This window comes from Eulemur rufifrons, chromosome 19 (assembly GCF_041146395.1).
Source record: "Eulemur rufifrons isolate Redbay chromosome 19, OSU_ERuf_1, whole genome shotgun sequence".
NCBI classification, from domain to species: Eukaryota; Metazoa; Chordata; class Mammalia; order Primates; family Lemuridae; genus Eulemur; species Eulemur rufifrons.
In genome coordinates, this window is record NC_091001.1 from 32,740,938 (window position 1) to 32,751,622 (window position 10,685).

The window sequence follows — 10,685 nt, forward strand, 5'->3', positions numbered from 1 at the left end:
TTCCTTTCCTGTCTCTTCCTCCTTGCCCTGCACTTGCCTTCACCTCACCTTAAGCTATATTTCCTCCTTCCCCAGAGGGCCTTTACACTTATTTTGATATCAGTGACTTCAAAGCCCCCGTCTCTTTCAGAAAACCTAGCCCTGCATTGACAGTTTATTAGGTTAAAAGCTTCTCCTGCGCAAAGCCTGTGATGGCTCCCACTATCTCTAGAATAATACCCAAGCATCAGGCAGAACAGGAAATAGGTGAACAATGACAGATGAAGAGGAGCACACCAGGGAGGGGGCAGGAGGAGGGTTTCTCCATGCAAAGAGTAGCACATGCAAAAGCTGGGATCCCCAAAGCCAATGGTGCCTTCAGGAAATAGAGGCTGAGCTGGAGCCAGGAACCAGGGGCAGGGGGCTGCAGGAGTGATGAGAGAGCAAACCACAGGACAGGTTGGTGCATTTATCCATGAACATCATGCTAAGGTTGTAGGCATTATGCGGAGGTCAGTAGGGGATGATGGAAGATTTTGAAGAAAGGAGGGTCACCATCCAACTGGCAAACTTCCCAGAAAACAAGAACCCTATACATACAGTCACTCCTTAAAAACTTACTAAATTATTGTTGTAGTTTGCTAAAAACTAAACCCATTTGGGAATCTTACACATGCAAACATCATTGTCATCATCACAAAGGCGGGATGCTGGTGTGCCTGAGAAGGTGACTGTTATGTTATTCCTTTTGCTTCAGGATGGTACTTTCTTGGTCCGGGATTCTTCCACGAAATCCAAGGCAGAGCCCTACGTTTTAGTGGTGTTTTATGGGAACAAAGTCTACAACGTGAAAATCCGCTTCCTGGAGAGGAATCAGCAGTTTGCCCTGGGGACAGGACTCAGAGGAGATGAGGTAGGTAAAACTTAACTGCTTCCCTTTTCCAGGCTAAAAGGAACAAATAAAGGAAGAGTTTAGAGGATGCTGTCAGAGTCTTCATATCCCCACGACCACAGGACAGGAGAAGAGAGCACTGCCCTGGAGGAGAAGGGTGCAATCTGACCCCTCTGGCCCCTTCTGAAAACATCCCACGTGTCTACGCCACCAGGCCAGCAGCCAATCCTGACCCTTCCACACACCCCCATCCTACTTTGCCTTTTAAAGAAAACTCATTCTACAAAACACAGCTAAAATCTGCCTCCGGAGAAGCCTCCATGGAAGCCCATGCTAATGCCACATTCCTTCCCCTCCCCAGTGCTGAAATGCCCACTGCAGACATTTCTGACGTCTGCTAGCATTCTGGACCTGCAGGTGTGTGCCCCCAGAATGAATGTGAACTCAGTCACAGCATTCAGGCCATGTTGAGCGTCCTTGTCCTCAGCACAGGCCTGCTGATGGGAGGCTAGGTGAAAGAATAAATCACTAAAATATTCATTAATAACCTTTTATGTGCCAGGCATAGTCTATCTGCATAATCTTATTTTAATCCTCAACAATTCTTTGCCATAATGATCATTCCTATCTTAAATAGAGGGAAACTGAGGCTCAGAAAATTAAGTAAATGGCCAAAGACACACAGGGAGTATGGGAGAGGACGAGTTGCTCTTTCAACTCTTCTCTTGATGGATGGAAGGAACGAAGGAAGGAAGGAAGGAAGGAACGAAGGAACGAAGGAAGGAAGTTAGTTCTGAGTCACCGTTTACTTGGGAGGTGAGCTCAGGCCAGTCTCTGAACTTCTCTGGGCTTTAATTTCTTCAGATGTAAATGTTCTTCTAAAGTCTAGACTTCTATAATTCAGTGATCCATATTTAGCATCTCCAGACCTCAATTTTATCTGTGAGTGTGTATTAAGTGGCTGAATTGGGTCCCGTCTTCCCCAAAATTCACAAGTTGAAGTCCTAACCACCAGTACCTCAGAATGCGACCGTATTTGAAAACAGGGTCTTTATGGAGGTAATTAAGGTTAAATGAGGTCACTGAGCCCTAATCCAATAAAAGAAGAGGAGATTAAGACACAGACATGCACAGCGGGAAAACCATGTGAGGACACAGGGAAATAGCAGCCTTCTGCAAGCCAAGGAGAGAGGCCTCAGGAGAGACCAATCCTGCCAACACCACGATCCTGGACTTCCAGCCTCCAGAACTGTGAGAAATAAGTTTCTATTGTTCAAGCCGCTTGGTCTGAGGTACTTAGCCTTAGCAAACTAAGATAGTACAAAACCAGAACTTTCACACAGATGTCAATTATCTTCTATAGATAACAAAATAGGGAATATTGTTGGGGCTGCCAAAGGCTTTAGGGAGGCACACATGTGAAAATCCTGCTTGATTCCAGCTTAAATCCAGCGTCTGACTCAGAGCCCTTTTTTGAGACTCACACATGGCCGAGAGGAGTCGTCAGCACCCATGAGCGACAGCACCAGTTCATCAGCCTTTGCTACACACCCTGGGAACATTTTGGCATTGAACAAGTGCATGAGTGAATAAATGGATTAATACATAAATCTGCCAAATACAACCATGTTAAGAAAGCGTTATGTCACAACTAAAAACAGAAGTGGCCAATTCTTCGTTACGTGGTGAGGATTGGCAAGTTAATGAATGTAAAACACTCAGAACAGTGCCTGGGGCCTATCAATCCAATGATAAATGTTAGTTATTCTATTTTCATTATTATTACTGAGTCATTTGAATAACTAGGAGATAGTTCCCTGAGATGCGTATGTTCATGGACTTTCCAGCTCCATTTTTCTTTATCCTTCTACATCTTCCAGCGCATAGAATTTCTCATTTTTAAGAAAGCATTATATGATTTCTGAATGCTTGGGTTTAAGGATTCTTTTTCCTTAGAGAACACAGGAAACGGACACTTGCGTGCCCTCACATGTGCTGGGCTCTCTGCCAGACACTGTTTCATTTGCTCTCTCATTGGGTCCTTGATAAAGCTCTGGAAAGGACACATCACTGAACCCCATTGACTGGTAAGGATACTGAGACCTGTAACTTGGTTACAGCATTTTTTTTTCCCAACATGCCATATTTTAGTCTGCTAACAAAAGAGAGGAAGCAGAGAGGCTCTGTAGTAACATCCTAATAGCGTTTAATCAGACTGGCAGCAACTCACCGGCTGTCCTGACAAATGGCAACCCATACATTAGACCCTCTGTGTCCAGATGAGCTGTTCTAATTATTGTCACCAAGGGCACCTTAGGGAATCAAAAGGCATTTAAAAAATGCCTTTTTGGGTTAATCTGGAATTCTCTCCTCCCTTGCATCTCCCAACACTTATGTACATTTACATAGATGAAAGAATGACTCAATTAAAACTTTCATTAATAATATAAGTATATATAAACAAATCAATCAGCAAGGAAGAGATCCAAGGCAGAACCCTGTGTTTTGGTGGTGTTTTACATGCACAGGCATGATTCTGTGCAGTTAACAATCACTAACTAATGTCATCTGTTGAATCCTCTTAGCCACCCATTGAGGTAGGTGCTGCTGGTATCTTCATTTAACGAATGGTGAAACTGAGGCACAGAAATGCTAAGTAACTGGCCCAAGGTCGCAGCTGGTAAATGGCAACACTGGGATTCAACATACTTTGCAAAAATACGGACTTCCTCATACCATCTCAGATAACATCACGGCTAAATGCAAGCAATCCCCCACCTGCTTGAAAACATTGCAGGGTGATCACAACTGAAGCATAGTTAACTCACATGGAATCTTACTGGGTGCCAGGTTCTACAGGTGGCTCTTCCTGGCCTTCCTCTGAGGGAGCCAGGCCCTGGTGTAAGAGTAAGATGGTCTGGATCATGCCTATCACAGCCTGAGCCCTTTGTCTTGTTGAGGAAGAATCTCATATATTTATTAAAAAAAAAAAAAAAAAAAAAAAGAATTTGATACAGCAAAGCTCTGCTAAATGCAAGCCTACTATAAGCTACTTCCAGGACTCAGATAAAGAAATAGCATCTTCACCCAACTCAGCACGAAAAACTTAATGGGAAACAGCATTTTCAAGGATAATGTTAATTTCTTGTGTTTTTTTTTTTTTTAAGTTGTCTCACAAACTTTAGAATTTAACCACACAGATGATGCTGTAACACTTAACTCATGGGAGTTATTTTGGGGGTAGGTTGAGATGATGCAAATACGGTGGCAGACATAGAGAGGCAGGTGCTTAGTAACCATCAGTTCCCCCACAAACTGCATGGCTTAAAACAACAGAAATTTAGTCTTTCACTGTGATGGAGGCTAGAAGTCCAAAATTAAGGTATCCGCAGGGGCACACCACTGGAGGCTCCAGGGGAGACTTCCCATTGGCTTTGTGCAGCTTCTGGTGGCTGTCATCAGTCCTTGGCTATGGCTACATCACTCCAATCTCTGCCTATGTGGTCTCATTGCCTCCTCTGATTAAAATCTCTCACATTTTATTAAGCCACTCATGGTTGGGTTAGCATACCATGGAGTACTACTCAGCCACAGAAAACAATGATGATCTAGCACCTCGTGTATTATCCTGGATGGAGCTGGAGCCCATTCTACTAAGTGAAGAATGGAAAAACAAGAACCACATGTACTCACCATCAAATTGGTATTAATTGATCAACACTTATGTGAAGTTGAAGTAACATTCACTGGGGATCGGGCAGCTGGGAGGGAGAACAAGGGATGGGTAAATTCACACCTAAAGGGTGTGGTACGCATGGTCTGGGAGGGACACGTTTGTAGCTCTGACTTGGGCAGTGCAAATGCAATAGATGTAACCCTAACGTTTGTACCCCCGTAAAAATTTGAAATTAAAAAATCTCCCACAGCTTCTGTCCTATCAGTAAACACATGCTTTCTTCTAGAGCCCTTGCGGATAACAGATAAGCTCCCCCTCTCAACATCCTTAACTTAATCCCATATCTTACCATATAAAATAATATTAACTCTTTTAACATATAAGGTATTAGTCACAGATTCTGGGATTAGGACATGGACATACTGATGGGGGGCACCATTCAGCTCCCCTCTCCATTTACTCATTTATTGGCCAAGCATTAACTTTATGCCTACAGTATGCTAGACTCAACGCTCCATTCTGAGAACACAGAACAGAGTACAGTAGAGTCCCTGCCATCCAGGGGATGTCCTTGTAATCTGTGCCGAGTTAGGCACACACATGAGCAAGAGTGAGGTTGGTAGAACCTTGGCCTTGGCCAGCCAGGGAGGGACCTTGCAGAGCTCTACCTGCCGCCAAACGTCAGCCTGGCATCTAAGTTTTATAAGCCATGTTTGTCAACATGTCTGTGAAATCTCACAGAAGGGAGCAATTTCAATTATCAGACCTCTCCTTGTTCCACAAATGTTTATAAGTTTCTGAAAATTATGGTACATGTTTACTTAATAAATTAAGATTTAAAGACTAGGAGACCAAGAGAAACAATGAACCCATGGGTTTATTTATTTCTCACCTCCCTTGTTTGCTTCCTTCTCCTCCTTCTCTCTTGGCATCTATATCTCTTTCTCTTTTATTCCTCTTTCCTTCTTCCACTCCCACGTGTGTGCCCAACCAGATTTATTTACTTTTCTGGCAAGGAAACATTGCCTACAGTTCATATGCAGGATAAACACAAAAGATTTAAACAGATTTTAAGATTTAATATTAGGATGGTATTTTCTGTCCCCCTGAAAAAGTAATTTAATATAAATATAAAAGCTTAATTATAATATTTTTAAAAAGTCTCTTCAGGGCAATATTTCAGTGTGGGTTCATCACTAGAATCCAATAATAAGAAATGACAATATGATTAATTGTGCCTGCCTTGCTTCCTACCACCTGTTAAAATTATAATTTCATGTAAAATGTCATTCACGCAGTAGATTATTAAAACAATTAATATTGACTTTATTATTTTTGGACAATCCTAATGAAAATACAAATCAAGCATTTCCCCCCTGAAGATTGATACCAGAAAAGATTTCCTCTTAGCAATGTGGATAATCAATTTTGTGGAAGCGTTCTATATGAAAAGTTTCTTTTCATTAATCACATTTTATTTTGTCAAGAGGAAGAAGACTTTGCCCTTAAAGTTGGAAATGAAATATAAAAAATTCTTTTCTTCCTAAAGGCTTACAATAATAGTCTATAAACTTTAATGATTCATTGCTTTCTCATGATGTTCTTGGCAAACCTGGAGGACAGGAGGTAATGGCAACACCTGGCATTTCCTGGGCACTCACTGTGAGTCGTGCTTTCTTCTGAGCTCTGCACTGTAGGTGTGTCAGCTCAATTCATTCTTACAGTGAACCTCAAAGGTAGGTCCTAATGTTACCAACACTGTCCATAGATAGAGAAATTGAGGAACAGAGAGTGTAAGAAACTTACACTCCAGGTCACATAGCAGTGGTTAGGAGAGACAGGCTTTCAACTGAGGCATTCAGGCTTCAAAGGCCTTCACTATGACGACCCTACTGTGGTAGAACAATTACTATCCCCACTAAACAACTAGGAAACTACCTTCCCTTTGCATCAGGTAGGAACTCGTATTTATCGTATACCTATTGCGAGTGGTGCCACTGTCTGCATGTTTGTGTCCCTCCAAAATGCATATGCTGAAATCCTAGCCTCCAAGGTGTTGGCATTAGGAGGTGGGGCCTCTGGGAGGCAATTAGGTCATGAAGGCAGAGCCCTCATGAATAGATTAGTGTCCTCATAAAAGAGGACCCAGGGAGGTGCCTTGCCCCTTCCACCATGTGAGGACACAACAAGAAGGCACTGTCTATGAGGAAACCAGCCCTCACCAGACACTGAGTCTGCCTGATCCTTGATCTTGGATGTCCCAGCCTCCAAAACTGTGAGAAATAAATTTCTGCTGTTTATAAGCCTCCCAGTTTATAGTATCTTGTTATAGGAGCCCGAATACACTAAAATAGGCTTTCACATAGGTCATCTCATTGAAAACTCTGCCACGGATCCAGTAAAAGGCTCAGAGGGGGCAAGCGGCTTACAGACTTAATCAGGACTCTTTCGGTGTTAAAAAAAAAAAAAAAAAAAAAAATGAACTTAGGTGGGAGGGGGGAGATTTGTTGACTCAGGTAACCAGAAAGGATAGCAATGGGTAGGTCCAGGGACTAGTTAACACCAAGAAACATGACTCCACATTTCTTTCCCCAAATTTTTGCTCCCAGAGTGGTGTCTCTTTGCTCTTCACACCCTGACAGATGGCAGGAAGGAGATGACCATGGAAGTCACAGGTTCCTAGCATTTCCATTTAGTGCTCCCCTGACAAAAAGGAATGTTTCCTCCCAGCAGACACATGCAGCCCCTAAGGGAAACCCTCAGGAGCCTGGTGAGGTTCTGAAGCCCTGAGCTGATAATTTTCACAACACATACCCCTAAATGAAATTATTTGTTTATATGGGAAGTTATTTTCTGTCTGCCCCCACCAGAATGTCATCTCCAAGAGGACAGGGACCTCATCTCTGTTGGATATCCCCGAGGCCTTCCAACATTTCTGCACCTAGGATGCCCTGGGCAGAGGAAGGGATGGACAAAACTAAATCGGAATCAAAGTACCCCGCCCCGGGTACTTTCCTTCAGCCTGTGCCATCTCTACACTGCTCTGTTGGAACACCAGAGGCCACAAGCCACAGGCAAAGTTGTGTAATGGAAAGAAGAGACACATGTCCAGAAACGGGAGGCTCCGTTCCTGGTATTGGCCCTCTGGCTGTATAACTCTGAGCAGGACAATCCACTTCTCTGCCCTGAAATGCCCTTAGCTCTTGGGAAAGGTAAATTGGCCTGCCCTGCTCACCTCACAGGCCTGCTAAGGGGGATCAAAGTTGTCTTCAAACAAGGGATACAGGTTGAGCAAGCTCTTCCTAGTTATCTCTCAATATTCTCCTTCAGGAACTCATCCACAATCACCTAATCAGAATGACTGTATCTGCTCAAGTCTTCTCCATACCTGCCATTGTTCATGCTCTGTACATCTGCTCTCAATGTCATTAACTCCCCCCCACTCCCCCCACCCCCCGTGCCTACTTGTCTAGATGACCCATAACATAGAGCCTATGGAAAGTCTTCCTCCTCGACAAAGCACTTCCTGATTCCCCTAAACCTAAAATAACCTTATTTTCCGTTAAATTGCAATAGCACTTTATCTGTATGTCTCTGCAGCCACCTCATTATTTCACAAGAAGCCCAGGCAGCTAAATTGGCTAGGCAGCCCTGAGGTTGTCACCATTCTTTCTGTGCATACCAGACTTCAGTAGAATGAGAGGGTTCACTGAAAAGAAAGCTCACTGCAGTTCTAGCCTGGATCTTCTACATTTTTGCTGGTTGGAGTTAGGAGCAAGGTTAGGGAGGCAATAGAGATGCCACAGGCTGATTGCTGTGCAATTCACCCATCTGGGTGGCTTAGGATAGAAAAGTTGTGGTAACAATAGAGTGGAGCTTGACCAACACGATCTGATTCCATTCTGGGGAAAACTCAGAAGCAGGAAACTTAGGGACCTGACATGGGGTTCACTTTTGGTCCCCCCCACCAGCACTTTTATTCTCCTGTGTCATGTTATCATTCATCCTTCAAGAGCTTATTTGCCACAGCCTTTAAAAAAAAAAATCACTTTCTGAATTGCCTTTACAATACAAAAATGTTAAATGGGTTCACCTCGTTTCTAAGCACAATGAAGCACCTGAGCTGTACTTTAACCTACAGACACAAAAGATATTTTAAAATTCATTAACTTTTTTTTTCTATGTTTCAGAAGTTTGATTCGGTGGAAGACATCATTGAACACTACAAGTATTTTCCTATTATACTAATTGACGGGAAAGATAAAACTGGAAACCACAAGGAACAATGTTACCTAACTCGGCCACTCCCTCTCACCAGACACTTCTCACCTCCGTAGCCTGGTCATTGTTGTATCTTCAGTTCAGCGAGTTCAACGCTTCCATCATTTTTCATTTATTTCAAAGGATTATTTTCTGTTTTTCAAGGGATGACTTTTTTGACTTTGTAGAAAAGAAAAACATCCTAAAACAGAAATTGGAAAAATCAATCACGGTTTTGAAAGTTCAAATTGCAGAGGAGATATTGATAGAATGCAAAAATAAAAACTGGGTTTTTAAAAGTATCTTCTGAACAAAAAATCTATGAACATGGTCATTATGTTCACATTACAGATAAGCAACAAAGGTCACAAGAAGCTGTTGCTGAAATGTTTGCAGCTAGTGCAGGACACATCTGCGTGAAATCCCCAAATCTACGCTCTTTACAGGACATTGTGCTGCCTGCCTTTATTTCCGAACTGTTTGGGCTTGTGCATTTACAAGTGTGGATGAGTCCTTATGCTGAAGATGTTGGTGAGTGTTAGCTCTATTTTATTTGTAATCCTAGAAATTCAATTATAGGAAAGAAATGTGGTATGGAAAATAAGAGCATTTGTGAATATCACCTTAAAAACAGAAATTGAAAATACTCTTACTATGGTATGAAATGGCCACAGGACGAGCCTTCAGCATACTCTGCTTAGAGCAGCTCTAAGCCAAATGGAATTATCAAATTTATAGTAAAGAACTCATAGGTTATATCCTAGTTCAACCTTAAGGCAAGCACACATCTGAGTTCAAGTTCAAAAAAAAATTAACAATTCCAATTATGGACTTCCTTTCAAAGATAGAGAAGACTTATCCTCAAATTAGTGCTGATTCTTGCAGTAACATTGCACATGTCATGATATTGCCCCCTTGCAAGGTTAAGAGGATTTAATTTTACTCCTGTTTTATAATACAGATGAGGAAGCAGAGGTTCAAAGAAGTTATTGATCTTAATAGAAGAAAAGAGCCCAGATTGTAATCCATTTTGCCTGGCTACAGGCAAGTACATCTTCCCAGGTTCATTTCCTGCCCTGTGGGATTTTACAATCAAGTCGAAATGCTAAAATTTTTAAAAAAGAGATATAGAAACAATTTGAAAACACAGATTTACTCACCTTAAAATAAAAATAATAAAATAAAATAATGGTACACAATGTCTTCAAATGGTACCAAAGCCTACATGGGAAATTAATAGGGTATTTATGCAATTGTAGCTTTAATGTAGGAATAAAACCAAATAGAACTAAAAGGAAAGAGAATCAAATGAAAACAATGCAAACAATGCCCAGGATTATCTCTTCTCCTAAAATAGCAGACAATGAGCTCTCTGGGAAGAGCTCTCAGCTTCTACCCCCCACCCCAGTACCTGCTCAGGTGCTCTCCTCTCACAAAGTCAACGTGAAGTGATGCCTCTAAGTTAGATCAAGAGCATTGATAAAGAAGCTCTCTGTAATGTTGGAACTCTTGATACCCAACTGAGCCTATCTTAGAGTATGCCTGCACAAGATTATATATGCACCAAGAGACAAGAGTATTCAAATTAGAGCTTGGCTACTAAGGAGCTGTGACTGGTCAGAGCTGAAGCAGTATGGTTGCTGGTCACTCTCAACTGGACTTCAATAAGCCCAGGCCAGTGTGGAAACAAAGACTCTACAGAGAGGCTCTAGGCCTCTCAGGGGTCCAGAAAGAATCTGACCCTAATATTAAAAAGCTACAGGAAGATTACTGGAAACTCCAATTCACTGATTCCCTGGGGCTATGCCATTCAATGTCATGGTCCCAAAAAACGTCTCTGAGTCTCCTGAAGCATCGCTGTTAAAGTAGATGAATATC

At 42.2% G+C, this 10,685-nt stretch overlaps 1 protein-coding gene across 1 annotated transcript in view; it reads left to right on the forward strand.

Moving 5' to 3' along the window:
- Window positions 1–9,431, forward strand: part of CLNK (cytokine dependent hematopoietic cell linker) — a 152,650-nt gene extending 143,219 nt beyond the window's left edge. The window contains exons 20-21 of the mRNA XM_069493852.1: window positions 737–892; window positions 8,738–9,431. Coding sequence (XP_069349953.1) covers window positions 737–892; window positions 8,738–8,884 — 303 coding nt within the window. The 3' untranslated portion in view covers window positions 8,885–9,431. The remainder of the gene's footprint in view (window positions 1–736; window positions 893–8,737) is intronic.
- The last annotated feature ends 1,254 nt before the right edge of the window (window positions 9,432–10,685 follow it).